The 27933-nt window shown below is 42.0% G+C and overlaps 2 protein-coding genes across 7 annotated transcripts in view; one reads left to right on the plus strand and one right to left on the minus strand.

Moving 5' to 3' along the window:
* Positions 1-477: 477 nt before the first annotated feature.
* Positions 478-26022, minus strand: LOC124794964 (acylpyruvase FAHD1, mitochondrial). 3 transcript variants are annotated; one of them, XM_047258899.1, is made up of 4 exons: positions 25976-26022; positions 23413-23509; positions 4072-4215; positions 478-900 (listed from the first exon to the last, which is right to left on the minus strand). In XM_047258899.1, the coding sequence occupies exons 1-4, from the start codon at positions 26005-26007 to the stop codon at positions 556-558; spliced, it is 618 nt and encodes a 205-aa protein (XP_047114855.1). In that variant the 5' UTR covers positions 26008-26022; the 3' UTR covers positions 478-555. The 3 variants fall into 3 exon arrangements, with proteins under 3 accessions (XP_047114855.1, XP_047114768.1, XP_047114685.1); XM_047258812.1 differs by lacking the exon at positions 25976-26022 and adding an exon at positions 25897-25964; XM_047258729.1 differs by lacking the exon at positions 25976-26022 and adding an exon at positions 25065-25263.
* Positions 25914-27933, plus strand: part of LOC124794726 (beta-TrCP) — a 115978-nt gene continuing 113958 nt past the window's right edge. For all 4 annotated transcript variants that reach the window (XM_047258363.1, XM_047258523.1, XM_047258447.1 and 1 more), the window contains exon 1: positions 25914-26247. In XM_047258363.1, coding sequence (XP_047114319.1) covers positions 26194-26247 — 54 coding nt within the window. In that variant the 5' untranslated portion in view covers positions 25914-26193. The remainder of the gene's footprint in view (positions 26248-27933) is intronic.

The following is a 27933-nucleotide window of genomic DNA, read 5'->3' on the forward strand; positions in this document are numbered from 1 at the left end:
TAACTGGAAACTAGAGCAATGAAAAATTCATGGATTTCTATTTTTTAAAAACGGTTTTCTCCTGGATGAAAAAATTCCTGGGTTTTTCCCAGATCTCCCGGGTCATATACACCCTGTGTTTGTGGCAGAGGTGATGGTAGTGGTGAAAGGGAAGGACAAGTGTAAAGCACAATGTGGACACACAGCCTACCCAAGATCACTAATCCACAAAACATGTCACATGCTCACACTGCGCAAGAGACTAATTTGACCCAAGAAACTGGCAGACAGGAACTTCCGCCTCCTCTATTCCCATTGCCAGCCAAATACTGATGACAACTACTTATACTGTCAGATGTGAAAAGGCTGCCTCAGAGGCATGCAAATGTGTAAATGATCCCTGATATGTAGGAGGTTTTTTTTTTATTTGGGGTGGGGGTGTGGGAGGGGATTATCAGGTGAATTAATAGCTAGGTACATATGACAATGAACACAAACTTCAGACACCTACTTTATTTCACAAAATTTCAAGTTAACAATTCCATTGCAATTTAAAGCAGCATACATAATAAACATTTATGTTCTAGCTTTAACAGGGAACTTCATGGCCAGAATATTTCCAATGCCTGCTTCTATAACATCTCCAGGCTGAACACGATCGAAGCCAGGTGGAGATCCTGTAAGGATCATATCACCTTCTTCCAGTGTGATATATTTGGAGACGTAACTTATTAACTCTGGGATTGAAAAAAGCATATCTGAAGTATTGGAATCCTGGAAAGTCTTCCCGTTAACTTTTAACCATAATTGTAGATTTCCTGGGTCCTGTATCTCATCGCAGCTTATGAATCTGCTCACAGGACAAGCAGTGTCAAAACCTTTGCCCAAAGCCCAAGGTAAGCCTTTTGCTTGGCACTCATTCTGGAAAAAAAGCAAAATAATATTAATTAGAATCATTAATTCTGGCTGAAATAAAGAAAAAAAAGCTATAGAAAGCCTAACCACATCTACATCTTGGGACTAACTTCTTTGCCCTCTGAAAAAAAATTTCTATTTTGGCAAAAGCTAATACTTTAATTTTTCACCATTTCCACCCAATCTTTGTGTCATCTTTCCCCATCGCCCTTTCTTTTACTGGGAGCAGTACACCAATGTCAGAATTATGTCCAAGTGGCATTTCAGGTTATCCCTGCATGCTTCCATAAATAGTACTCTCTGCCAATGACTACACAGTCGTTTGCCAGACTATGGATGTAGATGGTATTGAGACTCACTTGTAACATGAGAACCATTCAGAAATTAGGCTCACTCAGCTAGCACAGGAGATACTCATACTGGGAAAAACAGAGAGAAGTACACAGACCAGGCAACAAAATGGAGTGGAAGACATAATTATGACTTCCATGAAAATGAAATGAATATACATCGGGCATGAAGTCAGATTAATGCATTGTACGGTAAAACCCCTTTTACATTCCTGCATTTTATGTTTTCCCACTTTTATGTTCATTTTTGTTGGTCCCAACAGAAGTCCTGTTCTCTCAATACAATCCTTTCACATCATTAACAATGCTGTGTTACAACATTTCCTGCATTTTAAGTTTTCTTTGATGTTATCATGACCTTTAACACTGATTTTAATACAGATTTCTGCAAAAAGTGCATTGTATTCCTGCTCAAAGACAATCCTGGAACAAAGCAGAAAATGCAGACTATACACGAAGTTAATGATCATGTAATGCAGCATTAGCACAGAAAACAGTTTTATTATCAGTGTGCTGGGTTGTTGTTGTTGTTGTTGTTGTTGTCTTCAGTCCTGAGACTGGTTTGATGCAGCTCTCCATGCTACTCTATCCTGTGCAAGCTTCTTCATCTCCCAGTACTTACTGCAACCTACGTCCTTCTGAATCTGCTTAGTGTATTCATCTCTTGGTCTCCCTCTAAGATTTTTTCCCTCCACACTGCCCTCCAATGCTAAATTTGTGATCCCTTGATGCCTCAGAACATATCCTACCAACCGGTCCCTTCTTCTTGTCAAGTTGTGCCACAAACTCCTCTTCTCCCCAATTCTATTCAATACCTCATCATTAGTTATGTGATCTACCCATCTAATCTTCAGCATTCTTCTGTAGCACCACATTTCGAAAGCTTCTATTCTCTTCTTGTCCAAACTATTTATCATCCATGTTTCACTTCCATACATGGCTACACTCCATACAAATACTTTCAGAAACGACTTCCTGACACTTAAATCTATACTCGATGTTAACAAATTTCTCTTCTTCAGGAACGCTTTCCTTGCCATTGCCAGTCTATATTTTATATCCTCTCTACTTCGACCATCATCAGTTATTTTGCTCCCCAAAAAGCAAAACTCATTTACTGCTTTAATTGTCTCATTTCCTAATCTAATTCCCTCAGCATCACCCGACTTAATTCGACTACATTCCATTATCCTTGTTTTGCTTTTGTTGATGTTCATCTTATATCCTCCTTTCAAGCCACTGTCCATTCCATTCAACTGCTCTCCCAAGTCCTTTGCTGTCTTTGAATTTGCAATTGCATCGGCGAATCTCAAAGTTCTTATTTCTTCTCCATGGATTTTAATACCTCCTCCGAATTTTTCTTTTGTTTCCTTTACTGCTTGCTCAATATACAAATTGAATAACATCGGGGAGAGGCTACAACCCTGTCTCACTCCCTTCCCAACCGCTGCTTCCCTTTCATGTCCCTCGACTCTTATAACTGCCATCTGGTTTCTGCACAAATTGTAAATAACCTTTCGCTCCCGGTATTTTACCCCTGCCACCTTTAGAATTTGAAAGAGAGTATTCCAGTCAACATTGTCAAAAGCTTTCTCTAAGTCTAAAGCTGCCTATATTATAGGTTCCAATGTATGGAAGGGTGGGAAAGTATGCCTTAATGATAATCCCAATCTGACAACAGTGACTCTAGTAGCAACCTTCCTTCTGCTCATTGCATTGTATAATAACAGCTTAAATTTAATTTCACTGTCATTTACACAAATAAACTCTGCTTTTGAAGACTGCCATCTGTATATGGCCTTTCACGAATCACTGTTTCTTCCACGTGATATATGCTAATCCACACTAGGCATGCAGTCTTATGTTGGTATGACCTGTTGTAAGATGTAAGCATTGCTCCTCAAGCTGCTCCATAATATGACAATTTCCACCCTCTTTCTCACCCTGGATGTCCTTGAATTGAGTGATCTTTTCAGCGACAAAATGTACATTTCATGCCTATTGCTCTCTGTTTATGAAGACTGCCAACTTTATTGTTTTAACCAATACTGTGTTACAAGTCCTAATTACCATAATTTTATAATGATTATCAGTAATAAACATCAAATAGAACACAAATATCTTTTTAATGTGGTTTCACAACAGAATTATGCTTCCGTGTTTTATTTACACTATGTGACACGATCAGAATGGAGAGGGAAACCAGTGTGCACATTTGAGCGAGCCAGCACTCTGCCACTGCCTTAGTGATTGATGCTTAGTATACTGCAGGGAGACAAGCAGAGCTAAACAAAAACAACTGATTATGTCACATTTTTTAAATGGTCAAAATTTAAATTGTTTTAATTTCATGTTTTGAACAATAAAAAGGGAATGACAGTAAGAATAATTTATTCATTTTTGCTTGTTGTTTGCTATGATTTTCTGTATTTTACACTTTCTTGCACTTTACACTATTTTGGGTCAGTTCGCTGAAATATGTAAAAAGGAGGTTTTATTGCATATGAACCAATAAAGATTTTTCCTGAAACCCAAGAGGTAAGAATAAATCAAGACAATGATCAAACTGCAGTTGAGAAGATTAAATTACAAAAATTGAAATGGCAGCAAGGACACACATGCATGGAGAAGTCTGGCAGCATTTATTCAGAAGTGGATGAGAAGTGGTTGTTGTTGTTGTTGTTGTTGTTGTTGTTGGTGGTTGTTGTTGTTGTTGTTGTTGTTGTCGTTGTTGTTGATGATGATGATGATGAAGATGGCGATGAACAGAAATTAAACTTGCTTGGAAAGGCTAATTAATATTCAACTATTACAAGAAATTACTTACAATAATACTTATTTCAGTCATGTCCAGTCCCAAACAGTAACCACCAACATGAGACATAGCATCAGCTACTGAAATATTTCTTCCTTTTCGTCCAATTATGACTCCAAGTTCCACTTCCTCATTTACATGGGAATCAGGATAAATCTAAGGAAATAATAAAAAGAATACCATATAAAATCTATGCTACAGTGTTACAGAGAATTTAATAACATAATACCATACAAAGAGTCAATATGCACCTATTATAATCATCATTTCTACCAACTTCCTCAGCTCTTCCAGAGGATATGAACTGCAGCAAGCTCCTCCACATGTATGAGGGCAAAGGAAATATGAATGAAAAGGGGGAGTGGTAGTGAGACTGGGGATCAGGGTGGTACGAGAAGTGGAGGGAAGGGGAAGGGAGGGGAGGGGGGTGCAGGATTGCGCACGGGCAATGGCAGGGCAGTATGAGGAGGTAGTAGTATTAGGAGGAGAAGGTAGCAATGAGGGGGCAGTAGCTCTGTGGCAGTTCTGGCACAGTTAATAATGGGCTTATACTGTATGGTTTACAAGTATTTGTCATTGCATGTTTAGTAGTGAGACACAATCCTCTGCCAGAATACTGCTCATGTAAGTGATGGGAAACACTCCAGGCCCTAGCCTCATACCACTGTAGAGAACAGGATACAGCATAGTTAACAGAGATCCAAATCCTGTGTATAGCAGGCAATCAAATCGACTGAGATAGATGGGAGGGAGGGATAATAATTAAACTATTTGTTACTTCAAAAGTAATCATCATAACTTTCAATATATTTATCTCACTTTGAGACAAGATAGTCAGTGACTTTATCAAAAAATGTTTGCGGCTGCCTATGAACCATGATTATACCCAGGCATGCACCTCTTTGTCCAAAGCAAATCGATGGCCACGAATGTAGTCCTGCAGGGCTCCAAAGGTAAGGGAATCACATGGGGAGAGATTGGGACTGTAGGGAGGATCTGTAAGGGCTTCCCTGGTAAACTCCTCCAACGTACTCTAAACAACCTTAGCAACATATGGGCCAGTCTACATTTTGAGTTTCATTGGGAAGCCCTTACACATCCTCCATACAGTTACAATTTCTCTCCATGAGATTTCCATATTTTTAGAGCACTGAAAAAATACATTCGTGGCCGTCAATATGCTTTGGACTCGAAGATGTGCAAATTTAAATCATGGTACCACAGGCAACTGCAAACATTTTTCCATGAAGGTGTTGACTGTGTTGTCTCTGCATGGGATAAATGTATTAACAGGTACGGTCATTACTTTCTTCCATCTATCTCGTTTTCATTTAACTGGCCTTTACATTTGTAGTCTAGGTGGAACAGTATTAATGATGTAAAAGTATGGAGAATTATGTTATCAGGTCCTAGTATGGTACCACTAAAGAAGGGAGAAATTATCGCTTTTGTGGCATGCATGATCATTCTGACGACATTTCGATGATGATGCTGATGTGTTTAACGGACTAAAGTGCTGGGTCATCAGTCTCACACGTGAAAAGGTAAAAGTGAAAAGTGAAAAAAGTAAATCAAAGAGTTTGAAAACGGCCTTGACAGTGGTTATAACACAATAGGTAAAAGAAAATAGAGAGAACCCAGGCAGTATCTTGAGAAGAGAGTCTAAAGGTACAATGGGTTGAGGGCGGGAAAAAAGTAATCTGCGTTCACATGAGGAGGTACGCGCCACAGGGAGAGGCTCTCTCACCCACAACCACTACTAACATTGAAAGTGGAGGCATATTACAGTTTAATTCAAAATCCACTCTCACTTCGGAAATGCAACACTCTTGAAGTGGCTGTCTCATCATCTGCAAGCATCTGAGATAGTGAGGTAGGTAAGTTGAGAGTGTGCCACCGATCATCCCACAGGACACACTCAACAAGAACATGTGCTATCATCAGGAGGCTACCTTAGCTGCAGTGAGGAGGATCCTCCAGATGCACAGGGAATTCATGGATGAGTATCAAGTGGCCGATGTGTAGACGACATAATACAATGGCATCTTTACGAAAGGCCAGGAAAGATGTATCCACATCTTAGTGGGTACTTTAATTACTCTCAACTTGTTTTGTGTCGTAGTAGCCCACCATTCCAATTCCTAGAGTCTCAACATACTGTTTTTATGTTGTAATCTTAAATTGGTGCCCAGTATTCCAGTGTCAAATTGATCTCCTACAGTTGTATCTTCAGCTAGACAGTCAGCTAGTTCATTCCTGGAATGCCTATGTGGCTTGGTGCCCAAATGAAGGTCACTGTCTTTCCTGAGCTGTGGAGGTCAACCAGTAGGTCCTCAATGTTGGTGATCACTGGGATATGCCTTTTAAGCAACTCATGGAATCACTACAGATCAGAAAGTTCGTCATGGCCAGGGATTTAGTGTAACGCATAGCCTGATATATGGCAACCAACTCTGCAGTGTATACACTACAGAAACTCAGCAAATACATAACCAATACTGCCACTGAATTTCGATTTGTCTGAGTAGATGCATACCAGATTAGAATAACCGTGGATGATTGAATAAAATAGGTGTCAGAAGGGTAGGATCACATCCTTCTTGGTCTCACAAGAGGTCTAGCCTATTCACATGACAGGGTACAGGCCACGGGAGGGGGGGGGGGGGGGGGGGTGCTCAAGACTGAATTCAAGGAACACAAACTAAAGGAGTTTTGAGTCAGATCCCAGTTGGTCTATCCAGTTTTGGACAATGTGTGGGGCGTGAGTCGTGCTTGGGTAGTTCAGTTTCTAGAGCACTTGCCCGCGAAAGACAAAGGTCCTGAGTTCGAGTCTCGGTCCGGCACACAGTTTTAATCTGCCAGGAAGTTTCGTATCAGCACACACTCCACTGCAGAGTGGAAATCTCATTCTGGAAACATCTCCCAGGCTGTGGCTAAGCCATGTCTCCGCAATATCCTTTCTTTCAGGAGTGCTAGTTCTGCAAGGTTCACAGGAGAGCTTCTGTAAAGTTTGGAAGGTAGAGGCGAGATACTGGCAAAAGTAAAGCTGTGAGGACGGGGCGTGAGTCGTGCTTGGGTAGCTCAGTTGGTAGAGCACTTGTCCGCGAAAGGCAAAGGTACCGAGTTTGAGTCACGGTCCGGCACACAGTTTTAATCTGCCAGGAAGTTTCATATCAGGGCACACTCTGCTGCAGAGTGGAAATCTCATTTTGGGAATGTGCAAACAGTCTGAACTGTTGGTTGTAGAACGCAGCTGAGTGAAATGGGTGAATAGGCACTTGACAGATTGTGGTTGCATAATTTGTTAGAAGCTGCTGCCGTCTAACTCATAGAGGTGAGATACCGGTTTCTGCCGGGAGGCTATCAACAGGGCTCGTATTGAAGGCCCCCACTGCCAACTGCACGTCAGTGTGGGGAACAGGATCCAACAAGTTCGGCACGGATGGTGCTGCTGATCTGTAGGCAACACATCCATAGTCCAAGCGGAATAAGATCAGCACTTTGTACTCGTAAAATCTCAGAAGAATTATGTGATTCATGCCCCACGAGGAATTACTAAGAAAATGAACAAAATTTAGCTTCTCTATGCAAGCTGTCTTGAGCTGGTAGACATGTGGCACCCACGTTAGTTTGTACTCCAGTAAAATACCTAAAATTGAAAAGTTTCAATGATTTCAAGTAACTGGTCACCAAGATAAATTTCTGGGTACAGGTGCACAGTCCAGAGTCAGCAAAAATGCACAACTTGAGATTCTGCAGGAGACAAATGATAGCCATGATTCAGGGTCCAGTCATGTACTCTCTATACAGCCCCTTGAGGTTGGCACTCAGTGGTGCACAGTGGTGCAGGGGCATAATACAGGCAAAGATCATCTAAATACAGTGACAGAGTGACTGTCGGGCCCACTGCATTTATGACAATAGCGAACAGCTTTACACACAGAACCACCCATGAGAGACTCCAGCTTCCTGTACATATTGATCGTTGAGAGTTGAATCTACTCAGACCTGAAACAGTTGGAGAGATAGGAAATTCTGGATAAAACTGGGTAAAATGCTCTAAAAACCCCACTCATGCTATGTAGATAGGACATGATGCCACCAGCTGGTATCATATGCCTTCTTTAGGTCAAAGAACACAGCAATCAGATGTTGGCAATGCGCAAAAGCATTGTTCACTTCAGATTGCAGATGAACCAGATCTATGGTTGGCTGGAAAGCCAGAAAGCCACTTTGGAATCATGATATATGCCCTACGGCTTCAAGTTAGTTAAAATATGTGGGTTCCTTCACAGTTTCAGGAAAGAAATAATATCTTCCTGCCATTGAGAGGGAAATTCTCCTTACCACCAAATACAATTAAAAAGCCAGAGGATATGTTTAATGCTGTCAGCACAAAGATGTTCTAGCATTTGGTCGTGGATTTCGTCAGGTTCACTTCAGCGAAGTGTGCTGCAAAACAATCAGCAAGTACCATAGGATCAGTGCAGATTTTGCCACTGACAAGGATGCCAGGAACCACCATGGGTGGTGGATGGCTGCAAATGCGGTGGAGTTTAGTCCATACTTGGGACGACAGGGTGTGGGATCGTACAGATGATACATATTGCTCCCAACATTCCTGCTCGACAGGGTGTGGGATCGCATAGATGATATGAGGGCTATGCCGAAAGTTTTTAGCAGAATGTGCGAAAAAAATTTATTTGCAAAAAAAGTTTACAACTTTTCAAAATACTCTCCATTAGCATGTATACATTTTTCCATTCTCTGAAACCACTTAGAAAATGTCTCAGTCCAAGCTTCTTTTGGGATGTCACTTAGTGCACTCTCGTATGCTGCAATGGCCTCTTCATCTGATGAAAACCGCTGCCCTTGAATTTTTTCCTTAGTCTTAGGGAACAGAAAGAAGTCACAGGGGGCCAGGTCAGGAGAATAGGGGGGATGGGGTAACACTCGCACTTTTTCCTTCTCCAGAAAGTCCATCGTTCTGGCAGCCCTGTGCGCAGATGCATTGTCGTGATGCAGCAGAAGGTGCCCACTCTTGGACTTTGGATGCTGTGACTTCCATGTGGCGATGACTTTTGGAAGACAATTGTTCACGTACCATTCAGCACTGACTGTACGACGTAGTCCAAGCTCACAGGGGTGAGATGCCCGATATTTGTGAAAAAATTTGCCACCATCTTTTTCCCAGAGCTCCGACTTCGTTGAACTTTTGTGGATGGTTCCTCCCCTGGAAAGCACCACACAGAAGACTGTCTCTTTGTTTCAGGGTCATAATGGCAGACCCACGTTTCATCACCTGTGATGATCTTGTAGGTGTCTTGGGACTTCCCTCCATTGAATTTTTTGAGCATGAAACGACACAAGTCCACTCTCTCCTCCTTTTGGCTTTCTGTCAGGGAATGTGGCACCCAACAGGCACATCTCTTAGTACGGCCTAAGTGACCATGGTCTGTGCTGCTGTTGATCCAATATTTAGGGTCCCTTCAATGTCACAAAATGTAAGATGTGGATCTTCTTTTTTCCTCACAGCATCAATGTTTTCAGGAGTCACAGCTGTTGCTGGCCGACCGGGACGAGGTTCATCTTCAATTGACTGCCGACCCCTCGAAAACTCGCGAAATCAATTTCCAACTGTGGCCCTAGAAGGGGAAGCTTCACCAAAAATACACAGCAAAAAAGAATGGCATTCTTCGGCACTTAAACCCTTTTTATAATCGTAAAAAATCATGGCGCGAAAGTCGCGACGCGACAGCTCCATCCTGCACCGTCTCTGACTCAGCACTGCCTGTGCTTTCTTACCGCACCATGGGGGGATCACCGCTAGCCAGGGGCCGCGCGCGCACGTCCCAAGGTCAAAAAACATCGCTCTATCAAATGAAAACAACCCCATTGTCCTCCGCCTTATGGTTTACGGGCTGCTAAAAACTTTCGGCATAGCCCTCGCACATATTGCTCCCAACATTCCTGCTTGACAGGGTGTGGGATCGTACAGATTATACATATTGCTCCCAACATTCCTGCTTCCTTTTCTTGAATTGTCTTGCTGCTCCAGTGTTGAGTAGGCAGACATCCAATTCTGAAAGGTGTCCTAATATTCAGCCTCTGGGATACACTCTCATTGCCCCACAGAGGATTATGGGCATTAAAGTCCCTCAATAACAGGAAGGGGAAGGTAGCTCTTCCACTAACTCAAACAGCTAGTAATAGTGGAAAGGTCCATGAGGGAGTATAATTGCATATTGTCATTCGAACTGAGAGGAAGACATGAACGCCCATGGTCTCCCCTGTAGTGGTAAGGGTCACCTGCTCACTGGAAGTGTCTGTGTGTGAGGATAGTACAGACCCCATCGGACGCTCTCTCAAAATTAATGTGACCAGTACAGCAGGGTTTGTAGTTTACTGGAGCAGGGAGGTGTGTTGCCATAAACCCTGTTTCCTGAAGAACTATGCCAATTATGGAGCAAGTAGCCATTAAATGATGGAGTTCGGTCAGATGGAGATGGTAGTCATTATTGCAGTGAACGAGGAGGGTGTGGTTCCAGACAGTTGATACACTGGTGAGACAGATGGCCCTACATCTAATGCTAGGCCGTTAATGGCCACTAAAAACAGAGATACTCTCAATACAGAGCCCTGCAGGACCCCATTCTACTGGATATGGGGGCACTATGAGAGGCACCAACTTTGACACAGAAAGTATGGAGGGACAGAAAATTTTGGATGAAAATCAGGAGCGGGCACCAGAGACTCCACCCATATAACGTGGCAAGGATGTGACGTCGACAGGTTGTGTCATAAGCTTTTTTTTAAAAAAAAAAACGGCAACCAAGTGATGGTGTGTGAAAAAGGCTGTTCAGATGGCAGACTCGAGGAACACAAGATTATCAGTGGTAGAGCAATCCTGGTGTAAACCTCCCTGGCATGGAGCCAGTAGGCCACATGAGACCACGACTGAACATAACCGCCGGCTCACCATACATTCTAGCAGCTCACAAAGAACGTTGGTGAGGCTGATGGGCTGCGGCTATTCACATCAAGCGGGTATTTACTAGGTTTGAGTATGGGAAAGATGGTGCTCTCCCGCCATTGAGATGGAAAGATGCTGTTGCACCAGATCTAGCTGAAGATGAAAAGGAGATGTTGCTTGTAGTCAGACGAGAGATGTTTAATTATCTGACTGTGCATTCGATCTTGTCCAGGAGCTGTGTCGGGGCAAAATGCAAGGGTGCTGAGAAGCTCCCACTCTGTAAATGGGGCGTTATAAGGTTCACTTACATCAGCCATTTAATGGTGCAAAAGGCTGGGGGGTAATTTGCCGACGCAGAGGCTCGAGCATAGTGCTCGGCAAGTGCGTTTGTGTCTGTAGATAGCACGCCATCGATGTTAACACCAGGGACACCTGCTGGGGTCTGGAACCCAAAAACATGTGTGAACTTCGTCCACACTTGGGGAGGGGACGTATGGCACCCAATGGTCAAGACATACCTCTCCCGACACTCATGATTCCGTGTTTTAATAAGCTGGCACAAGCAAGCATCGAGCCGTTTGGAATCTATTAGGTGCTCCAAGAAAGGGTGCCACTTATGTCGCTGTAGGGCCAGCCTATGCTCTTTAATGGCCTCAGCAATTTCCGACGACTGCCAAGGTACTGATTTTCGCTGGTGGCACCCTAAAGAATGAGGGATCATGTTTTCCACCACAGAAACGATCTTTATAGTGACCTGCTCAACCACCACATCGTTGGTACTATGTGGGGGAGATCAGTAACAGCAGAGGTGAAAGCACCCCAGTCTGCCTTGTTTAAAGCCCATATGGGTAAGTGTCCGTGGGCATGACGCTGGGGGAGCGACAGGAAAATCGGGAAGTGGTCACTACCACACAAGTCATCATGGACTCTCCAGTGGACAGATGGGAGAAGTCCTGGGCTGCAAAGTGATAAATCAATGGCCGAAAAACTACCCTGAGCCACACTGAAATATGTTGGGGGCCCAGTATTTAAAAGGCACAGGTCGAGCAGAAACAGTAAAGTTTAAGTAAGCACGGTGCCGTCTCACACGGGGGTGATGGGCGTTAAAATCTCCCAAAATAGGAAAGGTTTAGGGAGTTGATAAATCAGTGCAGCCAAGATGTTCAGGGGTACCACACCATCTGGAGGAAGGTATACACTGCAAACAGTATTTCTTGCATATTCCTTATCCTGACGGCCACAGCTTCAAGAGGAGTTTGAAGGGGCACAGGTTCACTACATACTGAGTTTAGGACATAGATGCAAACTCCACCTAACACTCTATTATATTTGCTACAGTTCTTGTAATATCCCCTACAGCCATGAAGGGCAGGGGTCCGCATTGCTGGGAACCAGTTTTCCTGGAGAGCAATGCAGAAAGCAGGTGTAAAGCTTAGGAGTTGCCGTAGCTCAGACTGGTGGCAACCGATTATCCGTCAGAGCCCAGTGGATGCGCCGGATGAAATGAATTCCTCTCCGCTCTAAATTGGCGTGCAGCTCATCTTTTGCAACAGATGGTCCCTGTGAAATATGATACCGTGGACCATATTTAAGCTCTTGTGGGACATGATGGTAACAGAATCATCCCTCAGCTTGTCACAGGCGAGTAGTGCCCGTGACTGGGCAGAGGATGTTGTTTTGATCAAGACTGACCGAGATCGCATTTTGGACAATCCTCCCACCTCTCCAAAGTTGTCCTCCAAATGCTCAACAAAAGCCGGCCGCAGTGGCCGAGCGGTTCTAGGCGCTTCAGTCCAGAACTGTGCGACTACTACGGTCGTAGGTTCAAATCTTGCCTTGGGCATGGATGTGTGTGATGTCCTTGGGTTAGTAAGGTTTAAGTATTTCTAAGTTCTAGGGGACAGATGACCTCAGATGTTAAGTCCCATAGTGCTCAGAGCCATTTGAACCATTTGCTCAACAAAAAACTGTTGCTTCATCGACACGAAGGATACCCCATCAACTCTCGAACATACAAGGTACTGGGGCAAATAAAATTCGCTGCCATCCTTAGCCTGGCGTTCCTCCCATGGTGTGGCCAGGGAGGGAAATGATTTGGGGTTATACTCCTGTGCATTAAATTGAACACTGAGAGACAGCTGGTGGTTGACCACCAGCAAGAGACGACGTACTAAGCTTCATGGCATGTCATCCGCCCTGGTGCCACTCACTCTGACCACAGGCCTCCCCCACAGGCACCACCCCACCTCAGCAAGGGCCACCTGGCGGGATGGCTATTGTCGGGAGTCTCAATGTCCCTGGGAGACGGGCATCTATTCCTTGGCCTACGTGGGGAGTTAACAATGCAGGCATCAGCAGAGCAATCCCTGTGTAGTCAGGGGACTACAACCAACAGGGTGCATGGCGGCCCTACCACAATGGACTGACTACTGAGCTGGGTATGAGGTGCAAAGAAGTCTATGGTCATGGTCAGCACAGAAAACGTCACCGTATAGTGGAGGGAGGAAAATGCACACAGGAAGATGTCCTTGCCCAATAGATGGAGAATGAGCAGAACTGCAAAATCACAATGAGAAAAAATGGATGCACCACGTAAGGTGCCCTTCCCTAGTTGGCTCGCTCTTCTGGAAAATTTTGAAAAATGGATGTCAAACCCTACAGGGGACCATCACATAAAGGCCAAAATGTGAGAGACTCTTTTCAGTTGCCTCTTATGACAGGCAGGAATACCTCATACCTATTCCAACACCCAGACCCGAGAGGGTGGGGGAGGGGCACAATAGTCTGAACCTTTGGTACCTAAAACATCTCATCAGAGAAGAGGAAAATAAAGCCTGACATGACACCTATAAACCAAGAACTTAACCTTCTCAGGTAAAATGTTGCCTTCAAAGGCTATGATAAAAATTCCAGTGTCTACTGTATTATCCCTGGATCACCTCTGAATGTGGCGAACACAATGGACTCCATGTTGTGCCATATTAGCACCCACCTCTTCATCAGTTTGTAGCATTAGGTTCCAATGGAAGATAACATCATAAATTCTATTGAGCTCATTATGAGGAGAAACAGTGACTGGCATATCTTCTATCTTGACAAAGGCTTCAAGTGCCTGCGATTGGTCAGCATGCAGTATTTTGATCAGCAAAGATCTATTTCTCATCATTTCTATTGCAGCAAACTCCCCAAACCAATCTTCAATATTTTCAACTAAAAAAAAAAAAAAAAAAAAAAAAAAAAACTTGGCAAATTGTCCACATCCATTTCTCCTTACATGGTTCCCGTCTTGAGGCATGATCAAAGACGGAAGTGGTATAGGATTGTAAACCTCTGCATTAACATCTCTCTTCCTGACTGTTGAGATGGCCATGTTGACAAAACCACCATTAAGTTTGACCCATTTTCATTGCAGATCATCCACTCCAATACCACTCACTCCAGTCAGAGGCTCTCCCCTTGGGTACTACCCCCCCCCCCCCCCCCAAGTTGTCAGTGGGCTACCACCAAGAGGGTACATGGAAACCCCACCACGGTGGACTGGCTGCCATACTGGTGTTTGGATGTAAACACAGATCCACTTGATTGGTAGTTGCAAAAGATAACAGTGCAAGTGGAGAGTTAATGCACCACAGTAAGGCATCCTTCCCCAAATGACCAGCACTTCTCTAAAATTTGGAAAGTTGAGGTCAAACTCAAAATGAGGGCCACATTTTAAAAAGCAAAAAAAGGGTGAGGGGGAAAGTATTAAGAAAAAGTGGAAAGAGTGACAACCTTCAGAAGTCCAAAGAATAGTCAAAATACCAAGGTGAAAATGACCAAATAAAAAGACTCCTGTTAGTCACCTCTTATGACAAGGAATGGCTGCAGGCCTGTTCTGGATCTCGACACCAAAGGCGACTAATGACATCTCATGTTGGATCTTCAGCTTCAGTATAGTTATGAATGTAAAAAACCTGAAAACTGGACAATGTGTGCTACAAAAAAGCTCTGGTAATGGGCATTCTGTAATTGGATGATAGAAACAGAGGAGATAGATGGGAAATAGTTGCTGACATGGAATTCCTTGAAGTTACTCCATTACAGGGGTGAGGATGGGACCGCAAACTGGTCAGCCAACACTGGAGAAAGTGATTTGTTTCTCGGTATTGAGAAGGCAGAATTCATGGTACTGGATCATTCAGATTGATTAATATACCTCTGATCGACCCACTTAGGTGCGTAACCCCACAGTGCAGTGTGGGCTATAAAGACTGCCAGTAACAGAAATGCTGAAGACTGTTTCTCTGCTAGCCATTTTCAATCATTACCTTCGTTTTGGGTAGGAGGATAATCTTGCATTCTGGTACCTTGGTATTTACAGTTACGTATTTAGAAGTACCTTGTCACTAAGCACGTAAGTGCAGAAGCGTACAGATCCTGGTGTAGTTTCGGCTTCCGAGGGGGCTTCAACAACTGTCCCTGGGAAAGACAAAGCCAGTATTAGTTTGCATCCTGTCACTGTGGTGCTTTCAGCCACTGTCTGATATCTGGTTGAGAATCACACTTGAAAAGTTCCTCGAGGAAGGTGTCACATTGCACTTCACCTATTAATGAGTTGTATTTTGCGTTATTAGATATGTTGATCTTATCCTTTAATTTTGTGGCTGTCTTTACGTAGGTATTTGTTTTCTCGAGGTTTTTGGCGCAGTTGTGTGTTTAGGTAATTATTTTGTTTCTGTGTGTTTACCTGTTCAAAGATTTCTTTAATTGCTGATCCTTGTAGTTAAGCTGGATGCTTTGCTTAGGTTTGCTTTCCATTCGCCTGGTGCACACCCGAGGGCAGTTCTATTGTTACTATTTACACGTAAACATTTGCTTCAGGACAAGTTGTTAAACATCTGTCACAAATGACTTTGTAATTATTGAAAACTGTGTCACCTTATACCAACTTCTTTGCCTAAATGTATGTTATATACTAGCTGAACTTTATTTCTTGGGTTTTATTTTCTTCCAGATGATGATGATGATTTATGGTGGAGGGCACTAAACAGCAAGGTCATCAGCACCTTTGCATTAATGATTAACCGCCAAACATAATGGAAAACCTATGGAGAAAGGTAAAAAAAATGGACTATCAAGTTTAATCTCACTACAAGAGTCTTAAGGCAACCCCAATAAGGTGAGCTTCAGAAAAGCCCATAATAAAATCCCAATGAGACACAGCAGAGTAACTGGATAAAATCATGGATAAAACACCTGTAAAGACACGGTTAAAAACGATCAGATAACCACTGCTGGATGACTACCTATAAATAATACGTGATCCAGCCACTTTGTGACACATTAAGATCTCGCACCCAATATTTTGAGAAGAATTCTGGACACCACACAAAATCTTAACACACGAACAACACTCACCTATTTATCAGTTAGAATAGAGGACAGATCCTCAGGGAAACCTATTTCAACCCTCAGATCACCATGTAAAACACACTCAGTTAAAATAAGTCATATTGACAGCTGTGTCCCGGCCCTTCTTCAGACAGTCATGAGCAGAAGGAGGTAAACCATGGACACACTGAATTTTTTATGGAATGTAATTTATTATTCCTTGTTTCCAGCCACTGAGCCACCGACACATGGTCTTCCTGGTCACAAATGAACTGTCAGCCTGCAGGGTCCTGAACAGCAAACAGGAGGAAGGGAGCAAGCCACCTTGTCAGCCAGATCAGAGAGTTCTTTTCCCTGAATTCCTATGTGCCCTGGGACACAGTAGAAAATGATTTCCTTGTCTTGCCTTTGCAAGGGAAGGAGAGCATCCTGCACTTGCTGCACCATCCGATCTGCTGGGTACATCTGCCCAACAGCGAGAATACCACTTTGAGAATCTGAGCAGATTAGGAATTTCTTGTCATTATACCTTCTCAACTGCTCCATTGCCCTCAGGATAGCAAAAAATTTCGTGTAATAAACAGGAAACTACCCTGGGAGCCATGTCCTGAGGACACTGTCAGGGAATATAACAGAACATATGAGAAAATCTCCCTGCTTCGAACCATCCATGTAGACAGTAGTAAACTCTGGGTGGCTATGTAAAATCCAATTAAATTTAATTGTAAAAATGCTTCCTGTACGTAGTAAGTTCCAAAAGCACTCTGGGTCTGGGTAGTAGCCACGAGAATACCCTACTCCACCCCTGGCTGGCTTTGGACCTTAATGCCCCCTCCCCCCCCCACCGTAATAGCTCAAGGCTCTCCCTTGCACGGATCCCTTGTTGCTTGTAGCCAATAGTCGAAAAGCTGTACCAGTGGCAGTTGTAAAACTTAGCTGGATGCTGGTACATAGGAACGAAGGAAGTCCTACATGCTTGGTGTACCACCAGACAACGATGCTGAATGGCTTCTGCATACAAGCTAGCAACAGGGATTGTGCAATAGACCCCTGTTGACAGCCTGATACCCTCGTGGTGAATTGCATCCAGCATTTTGAGGTATGAAGGCCTCGCTGACCCATAAATCTGGCCTCTGTATTCAAGCCAGTTCGCACAAAGGCCTTATAAAGTTGGTGCAGACATGCACTGTTGGGTCCCCAAGACACATTTAAGGATGTTTAAGGCCTTGCGCCGTCTCAGTTTCAGTTCTTTAAGGTGTGGTAGGCATGTTCATTTATCATCAAAAGTAAGGCCCAGATACTGCACCTTTCCCCCAGTTTTAAAACAGATAAATTCAAAAGACAGCAGGAATGATTAAAATCAACACAAACTTTTTTCTCCAATGAGTATTTAAAACCTGTTGTGCAAGACCATTCCTCCAACCACCTGATCATCAGTTGCAATTGCTGAGTAGCTGTCACGAGGCTGGAGGATGCACATAAGATGGAGTAGTAGTAGACAAGCGCAGAACACAGTATGGGACGTAGCACTGTGGAGGTGATACTGTATATTGCAATAGGGAATGCTGCGACACTACCTCGTGGGACACCATTCTCCTGCTTAAAATGGTCAGATAGGACATTTCCAAACCTGTATCTAAAATATCTGTCCAAGACAAAGGACCATATGACAATGGGTAGACATCCATGGAATCACCACTGATAGAGCTGCGACAAAATATTATGCCTCCAGGTAGTATCTTAGGTCTTTTCCAAATCAAAGAAAACACAGATAAGGTGTTGTTTATGAAGAATAGCTTGTTGAACTGCTGCTTCTAGCAGGGCCAGGTTGTCAAGTGTGCTGTGATACCTCTTGAGCCCACACTGGGAGTGACTGAGTAGGGACCTGGTTTCAAGAACCCACACTAGGCGCCGATTGACCATGCGCTCCGGTGTCTTTCCTACGCAGCTTGTTACGCTAATACTATAACTACCGGTGTCTGACCGATCCCTCCCTGATTTAAAATAATGATTAAAATAGATCCTTTCCATGAACTGGGAAAGTTGCCTGCCATCAAAATTTCATTAAAGAGCTGAAGGAGGACCTCCTCCGACCGTTGGTCCAGCTGCTTCAACATGCTACAAGTTATCAGGTCATTTCCTGGGGTCATATCACAAGCTACTGACAATGCAGAATCCAGCTCCCACAGAGGGAAAGGCTGGTTGTATTCCTCCATGTTGGTGGAATGGAAATCAAAATCAGCCTTCTCTTGCGTCTCCCAATATCGACAGAAAGTGAGATCCTGGCTAGAATCACCCGTAATGGACTTATACGATTCAACCATTGTCTGAGCTATGTCTCTCAGCGATGTTACAAGAGACCCCTGTATTCGTACAGCTACTATTGGCGGTTAAGAGCTGAGCCTTGAGATCCTCCTGATGGCTTTCCATACTTTACTTGTGGATGTGGACCTGTTAATGGAGTTCACGAACTCTTGCCAAGACCTCTGCTTACTCTCTCAAATTATTTGCCTCACCTTTTCACACACCCTTCCGAAGTTTGCAAGTCTCAACTGCAGTTCATCGACTGAATCTGCACATTGCCACCATCCTGTGCCTGATTGGGGATCGACACTCATGATGCCACCAAGTGACAGGTCGGCTCCTAGGTGTTTCTATTGACTTTGGGATGGCTGCATCAGTTGCATGGTGAATCACAGCTGTAATGTAATCCACCCAGTTCTGGACACTGTCACACTGCTTGAAAACCGCTAACTGCCTGTAAAGCATCCAGTTAGCCCATCTGAAAAGGTCTCTCAGTGGCATCTATTGTATGTATCAGATTCTCAGGTACCTGACCCTTGGGGCAGGTTGTGTTAGAACCCCATAGTCAACTGCATGGCTTTAAGTCCCCTAAAAGGAGAAAGGGACAGGGTAACTCATCAAGATGATGAGTGAGGATTCCACTGTCAAGAGGCTCATGGGGTGGTAGGTACACAGAGCACACGGTGATGGCAACATGGGCCTCTACCTGAACAGTGACTGATTGTCATGTTGTGGTTAAGGGAAGAGGTGAGAAATGAGAAGTGTCCTTGACGAGCACTGCAACCCCACCTTTTGCCCTGTCACCAGAATGTCATCTTTTCTGTAAAGGTGAGCCTCTAAGTACAGGTGTGTGTCATCATCATCAGTCAGATGTGCCAGAATGATATCTGATGGTGCCTGGGATAACTTTTGACCCGAATGCTGAGGTCCTTTCCCTGTCCCCTTCTAAGCAAGGACGAGGGGGAAAGGAGGCAGAGAGCCACTATTCCTTGAAGAAAGTGGATGTTGAGAGGCACTCTATGTTTGGGGTGCCTCTGGGCTGATCACTGTGAAAGCATTACTGGTCTCTTCCACAGTAGCTGCATGGATCGTTATTTCTGTAACTTTGCTTTGGCACATGCAGGTGCAAGTACAGATGCTGTATGTCACCTGTGTCAAAGCGTCGGCCTTAGGAACGGGTTTCCACACCAAGGAAGAATAAGAAGTGGCAAAGACAGGGGGTTTCATCGCCTTATATTCCTTTCTGGCTTCTGCATAGGGGATCTGCTTGGTCACTTTTATTTCCTAAATTTTGCATTCCTCTGCAAAAACAGGGTAGTCTCGGCTCCAGACTGGGAGGCTCCCAGAGCAATTAATGCAGACTGCTTGAGATGTACAGTTGCACCCAGCTTAATGGGCTGCCCTTCCACACTTCTCACGGGCTGCTTCACCTCTGCAACTCAGCTTTGTACGGCCAAAATGCTGGCATTTGAAGCAGCGAATAGGATAAGGTATATAGGGCCTAACCCTGAGTTGGAAGAAATGTGCCATGATGTGTTCAGGTAGCATCGTAGAACTGAATGTCACAGTGAAGGTGGCATTCTTCTCAATTTCTCCATTATTCTTATGTGTCCTTTGCTCCACATCTCTTATCCCCTCTGATGCTCATTCTTGTTTGAGTTCGGCAATGTCAATGTCCATAATATCATGACAGGTGACCACACAAAAAGGTGTTATGCAACTCAACAATGACGTCATACTCACCCAATTTTTGTTACCTCCTGGACTTTGGGGTGCCAGCAAGCCCTCCTGGACATTTATGGCTATAGAAGGGGGCACTGTTTCAAATGTCCCATCCATCCTCTTGAACACTACAAAGACATTCTGAGTCATGACTCCTTCAGCCACGTTACTAACAAGTTTATTTTCATGAGGACTAGCCTCCCTCATTCTTCTCCTCCTGCTGGGAGGAGATGATGATGTTGAGGGTTCCATCTCAGTCCCTTAAGCAGCTAGGGAAATAAGGGTCCATTCAGACAGAACCCCGCATGCCTGAGTAAGCCTTATACAACTGAGATGTGGCAGGCTCCTGAGAGGTTGCCTGCTAACGACTGTTCCACCTCAACGGGCATGCACCTGCTAACGACTGTTCCACCTCAACAGCGCAGCACACCCTGAGACTGAGGTTTTTTTTATAGATGTTTATTCCATCCTCGCAATCTGGGGGTCAAGCCAAGATCCCCATTCCCCGTGACACACAACTTGGCCGAGTCTCAAAAACTATCATTGGAGCAAGAACAAGCAATTGTGCAGCACTGCAATTCCCTTGATTATTATTATTATTATTATAATTATTCTCAGACCATTATGACATTTAATTTTGGAATTTGCTGAAAAATTATGAGTTCTTAATACATTTATCCATATATTTATTTGTAATTCTTTTTATTCTCTTCATTTGGGGATAAATGTATGCCATTGCGTCTCTTGCCCCCAGGCCCATGTACTCTTTCCCCCCCCCCCCCCCCCCTCCTACTTGATTGGAATCAGAGTACGCAAAATTATTTTTTTCAGAAAACTATTATTACTCCCCTAATAATAATTGCATGACGACTTTTACACGATGTTACCAAGATGTCAAATTAGGTGTCGCATGAATGACTGATATAATATTGCTGCAAGTATTTAAAAAATACTTAGTAAAACAAAAAATGTGCACTTTTATCCCCATCTACCCTATGGCTTGTTTTCCTGACAAATAAATCCATCATACATTTTAATTTTACTCTTCACTCGTTTTGTTATATACCTTACTCTGACACTCAATTGCCTTCCAAATTACTAGGATCATTCTTTGGTGGCAGTTTATAAATTATTACCCAATGGCTGCGGTTTAGCGAAATGCTCAGCTCCATTACATCAACTGTCTAAACTACCTTAGATCTAAGAGGATTACTAGCTGCTGAGCTCTTTTTGACTAGGAGTGCTCCATTCCAGTCTCTTTACCAATTTCAGTGAACCTTCCATAGTATTGTGGGCACTGATAGATGACATTATCAAAAATGCCTTCCCTCTTGTCAGACCAAGAGATTATTTTGAACAGAATGTGGTCTTTCACTATTAATGACGAAGTTGTGTTTTAAATCAAACAGTGTGTCATCAAACTGCATAAAAAGGGCTTTATCTAATTCACAAACAAACTCCAATTTTCCAGTACAATAGCAGTAAATCAAAATTTACTTTACATTTTACACAAGACTGAATTAGTGTGATAATTCACTACATGCTGTTAACCCAGTATTATTTCCAAATTTGTTACAAATTCAGAAGACCATATATTCACAATAGCACAACTTACACTTACTCAAGTTTACTAACAGTATAAATCAAGAAATATTACCTGATGATTATTTCACAAACATCATTGAATGCTGACAGGTTTTCAGAAAAGTAAAAACATAACAAATTATCTGATGGGAGTATGCATTACTAATTCAGCAAAAGTATCTGGTCCCCTGCTATGGCAAAATACCTTCTGGCCTTACTAGTTCTTTAGATGCCCCTTGCTGTCCAGACCCATTTCACAATGTGTGCCCACAGTTGAATAGTTGAATTACATACTCAAAAATAGTTTGTTCAATTGATTCCCACTAGTTAACATAAAGATTGATATGATATCTTAAATTTCCATGGCTGGAACAATGGCAGTGTGCTGAATCCAGACATTGCAATGAGCTCACATGGCAAAAACAAGAAACACACAATGAAGTGCAAAATATATAGGAATATGACAATTACAAAGGATGATGACACATGATTTGGGAGTGCCACAATTGATCCAAGAGCACTGTGTATCACTGCAGCAGAGTTTAATTATGGCACTAAAAACAGTACGGGGTATGTTCACCTTTTCTATGGTGACTATAACCTCAGATTTTTTTCCCCTAGGATAACATTCATCCTTGTAGAATTGCTACAACATTGCAAATAATGACACTGAATGAACGGAGTGGTCTCCATATTTGCCAGACATTAATAACATAGAGAATTTGGAGGACACTTTCAGGAGATGTCACTACCTCACACCTTTCAGGATTTATAAAACATATTCAGGAAGGAATGGCGTCCCATACCGACAACACTTTTGAACACCCAAATTGTAAGAGTTACAGACAGATATTTGTTGTGAATTGTCATCTGTAATGAATATACCATTTCTTGAATTATTGAGATGCAGGGAGTAATGGAATTCGTTGTGACTACTGATCAGAGTCTAGGTTTCTGATGTATGCATTAATGTGACTGTCCATTGTGTGGAATCCCTCTTCTGTTGCACGAATAATACTGATATTTTCTCTAAATGTTCATGAAGTCTTTTGAGGCACACTTCTGTATTAGTAGGAACTACAATACGGCTTGAGATTGTTCCTTAAAAGCTGCCAAGAGCTGACAATTAGTTGTTAATTTTTTTTATATTGTTTGATATGAGGTTAAAATCAGCACCATTTTAGCCTTGAGAATAAGAAACATGTCATTGTACATAGACAACACAGGCCTAACTAATAAGACCACTATGCTCTACCTACCTAACTCCCCACCTCTCCCTCTCTCTGATGGATCATTGTTACAAACAAGCCAAATTCAAAAAGCTAAACAAAGGTATCTTGCAAAATACAGACTTCATAAACACAGTGATTAAAAAATGTGTGCACAAAGTGCTCTCTTACCTCGATACTGGAACCTTCAGTAATGTACGCTGATGTTGGTTTTAAAAAAATTATAGGAGTCTTTGGTGCTGGTTGTTTGCTTAGTTTCACCAGTTCTCTGCAATAAATATCACAAAAAGTAATAAAGGTGTTTAAGTGTAACTCAGACAAAAATTCACTATTAAAGCCATAATGGATACAGCCCTGAATAAGCAATCTGAAACTGACAGACTTTGTACAGTTAGTATTTTAGACTTTCAAATTTTGACGTGAACTCGTTTTGTCAGATGTCAGTCTGGAGATAATGCATAAAGCAAGTGATCAAATCATTAAAAAAAAAAAAAAAAAAAAAAAAAAAAAAAAAAAAAAAAAAAAAAAGAGAGCAGTTACTGAATAACAAAATACTCGCACCCCTGCAGCAGTTTATTTTCTTTCTTTCTTGAAAGGCATCACTAACTGTGCTATAAACTTTTTTTGATATCATTGTTTGTGCTGCTATCTGGTAATAAAATATTAACTATAGCGACTTCTCAATTTATCCTATGTTTACATACAACATACATTTTGTGGTGGAAGGTATTCCACACCATGATTACTCTGTTTTCCTGCCTCAAGTCTGAATGGATAAAGGGAAAAATGATTATAAGTATGTTTATTTCCCAGATCTTTCCCTTATGTCCTAGCACCGAACACACAATAAAGGCAGCAGACCTTTGGTACTGATACTTCCCATTTTAATTTCTCTTAAGTATGTTTGTCAAATACTGTCTTCAGTTTTTTAAGGTCAGATAGGAGCTGTTTTAGTACAGTTATATGGTGTCTTTTGGTATGAATGCTGGAAAATGAGCATATGTATTAATAGCATATACAATGTTACACATTCCTCACTGGGAACTGTCACAATACCTTGAGAAAGTTATATGAGGAGGTACTCATTAACCTCAAGAACAAATAGATGGAGGGGAAGAGACAAAATTCTCTTCACCAAGTGTGGTCCTATCTGTTACATACTATGGGGATTAGAATAACGAGGGGAATGAAGTTGTACTAAACCTCTTTAGTGCGCCCAGTGACACACATTACAGATTAATTTTCATTCGTTTTGTAAGTATATACAAATGTATAACATACGGCACCCACACTTCAACTCATCCCTCGTTTGTCGGATGCTGGGTGCAGAAGAGTGAACAGAATCGATTTCTTACATTAACTCTTCCTTTACAGACTTCTCGCAAATATACTCGTCTCATAGTGCCCTAATTTTGAAATTTGGCAAAATACTCTAATACACAAAACCGCATACAAACTAGGGCATTAAGAAAAGGTACAACATTCTCTTCAGTGAGAAGTTTTGTATCATTTTCACAAAATCATGCAAGTGTCAATCGCTGGCTGTAGTTTTCTTATTAACATTGGTAGGGTCCATACGTCTGTATAATAAAGAAATATTCTTGTACTTCCAGAGAACAAAATCTAACAAATGTGATGAGTTGAAAATCTACGGTCCATATTTAAAGTTTCGACAATGATGACAAATAGATGGATTACCCTTGACTACAGAAAAACTTTAAATTGCGACGGAATCGATAAAAGGTATATACTGAGACACGTTCAAAGTACCCCTTGAATATACTTAACAAGAATGTGAATGTTAACATATGTTACAGACATACTTGTAGTTTAACCCAGCGCCAATTATTTTCTTTCCAATTTTAGTGAAATTTTTCAGCTGTTCAGTAGTGTAAGACATTTTTCCTGCTCACTTGACGATCTGCCTACAACGTCACTATATTTCGCACAGCACTTGAAGTAACCCGGCCGATAAGATAAGAGAAAGTTGGCAGCGCGAAAGAGAAATTGCGATAAACTTCACTAATCGGTCCATAATTTATTTATGGGTTGTTCTAAATTCTAATGCGTGGACACTTTTGTGAAACGCCTTGTCGACTACCGGCAATATAAAACAATATTGGTAGTTACTCGCGCCGTTAAGTTATTCTGTTAATCACGAAACGCTACAAAACATACCTTGAAATGTTGATTCATAGCGTACGCACGCTGCATCGTTGGGACAAAATTGCTTATACTCATTCTATGAGCACCACTACAATATTTTACATTACGAATCCACCTCATATTTACTTTTACTTCACTTTTTCTATATCGAGGCAAGTAGTAAGTGTGCAGGTACACAGAATTACGTCGGATTAGATTTGGACATGACTGAGTGTGTACCAAAGTGTAAGAAAACCACTTCAGCTTTAATCATGGGTGAGGAAATATCACACAATGAAAGCTAACTACGCGGTCTTCCCTCTTCGGAAAGCGCTTCGTATCTGTTCGGTGTTTACTGTCAACAAACGGGACACGGCTACACCCGCTTCTCGGTGAATCCAAAACAATCTTCCCTTCCCAATTTCGTTCGTCCATTGTTTCCGTTCCGTACTAGGTACCAACATCAACACGCGAAGTGTAGGAGAAAAGGCGAATGTTGTTAAGGTTTACGAAGTTGTAAGCACTGCTGCAGCGTAGGTGTACGCAATCGGTACGGTGTACATCGTTTGTCACGTGTCGCTTTCTTCACCTTTTAGCCAAATAACCGACGAATGTAATCATGTACTGCACTTAATATGAATGCGAACGGGAGACGGCCCAGTATTGTATGTCACTCGCGTCGTTACCACTGCCATCTATAGAGGTCAATGACGTCACTTCATGAAATAAGGGCATCGACTTCCGGTTTGTTCAAGGAGCAGTGATTGTCTTGTATTTAGACTGATTTTGATAGTACTGGTGTAAACAATGCTCAATATGGAAACGGACAAGATCATGGAAGACAGCAATTCCAGTACACAGGTAACTGCTCGATAAGATGTCATTCAGTTTGTGCTAATAGTTCACTGCTACTCACAGTAATGTTTTATCGCCATCTTGCGACCTACAACCTTATACCTGATGGCACCGACTCCACTTCCTTAAACTATGGTGATGGTAGAAATGTCATTATCATGCGTCTAGACGTGTGTAGTTTAAAATTAAGTTAGTTTGTAAGTTAATTACACATACCTTTGTGTGTCAGTTATTTGTAGAGTGCCCTCAGCATCGTCAGTAAATTTTCCCTCGTAATAGAACTGTTTGAAATTTACTAGTAGAATGTTACAGAGCTAGGAACAGTAGAATTACATTTAGGATTGAGTTGCGTGCTGACATTGCGGACATGCATTTGCAGTGACCTACTAGTTTCAGGTGCCAGAAATCGCTTATCATGTTGGTAGAATGATTTCGGCAATATAGAATATCCCTTCTCAATGCGATCTTTGTTAGGAATCTTACAATTTGTATGTTGCGGAATTTGCATTGATATCGTATGATTTGTGTGAAATGGGTACTAATAATAAAACAACCAAAAAGCATATGAAGCTGTTAAACTAGTAGGAAAAATAAACAATTCATCTTAAACTATTTGAAATATGTGTCAGTAGGGTAAGATTGAACCGTAACCCCAAAATTTAAAAAAAAAAATAAATTCTATTGGCGAATCAGTGAGGAACATCGTTATGGATTCTGTCAAATGTAAATAACAATTCGAATTTGAAGGAACTCTTAATAACTCTCCTGAATATTTATACACCCTCAGTTCATGCAGTGTTTGCAGTTAATTACAGTTAATGGTAATGAAGTTAATATGCTCAAAATTAATACTCAAAGTGTGTTTGCAAACCTCCATCATAAATCGGTAATTTTTATATTAGAATTTGCTGCTTCACTATCAAGCAAAAAGGAAAATAAGTAGATACTGTTTTGCAATAGTTCATTTTCTGTGCCTGGTGCTGGAAAGAATATAATTATTATATTCCTGGAGGATGTTAGTGGTACTATGTTGATTTCTGTTTTTCTTCCCCCCCCCTCCCCCCTCAGTCCTCAAACACTACTTCAGGTTTGTGATGTACAATCATCAATCTCTAATTGCAAATACGAATACTCAATCTCAAGGGATCAGCTGTTTGTGGGAGACGCAAACTTTTAACTTCATCTCATCAGCTTCGTAGTTTTGTGCCCTTATGGATATGTGGTATTCTTCATTTATGCACAAAATGTATAATGAAGATATATTTACAGTCTCCATTTGTGCACAAAATGTATAATGAAGATATATTTACAGTTTAAACAATTCATTTGTGTAGCTGTAAGAAAGTAACTTGTTTAGCTGGATAAATCGCGTGTTAAATCCGAAACTGAAAAATGCTAAATGCATGGCACTCACACTTACGGGATATAACTTAATAGTTGATTAAATGTGGTGCTAGTTCAACATGAAACTTAAATTGACTTTGTCATGTAGTTGAGAACAAATCAGTCTCTTTGCAACGGATTTTTTTAGAGGCGTGTTTTACTTATTCATTCTTGCAGTATTTATGGCTTACACATGTATCCATTGGTGCTTCTTCAGGCACTAGAGGCATAAAGTATAGGTTTCCAGGTGGTGGTGTCACACCTCTACAAATAATCTTTCCTGTTGCACATTCCACATGACCTTGCTAT

The sequence above is a fragment of the Schistocerca piceifrons genome, chromosome 1, assembly GCF_021461385.2.
Source record: "Schistocerca piceifrons isolate TAMUIC-IGC-003096 chromosome 1, iqSchPice1.1, whole genome shotgun sequence".
NCBI classification, from domain to species: domain Eukaryota; kingdom Metazoa; phylum Arthropoda; class Insecta; order Orthoptera; family Acrididae; genus Schistocerca; species Schistocerca piceifrons.

Coding starts and splice junctions, on each gene's coding strand:
- LOC124794964 (XM_047258729.1), bottom strand. CDS start 25,141: ATGTCTTACACTACTGAACAGCTGAAAAATTTCACTAAAATTGGAAAG. Junction 23,510..25,064: donor GGCGCTGGGTTAAACTACAA/GTATGTCTGTAA, acceptor TATTTATTGCAG/AGAACTGGTGAAACTAAGCA. Junction 901..4,071: donor TGACTGAAATAAGTATTATT/GTAAGTAATTTC, acceptor CTTTTTTTCCAG/AATGAGTGCCAAGCAAAAGG.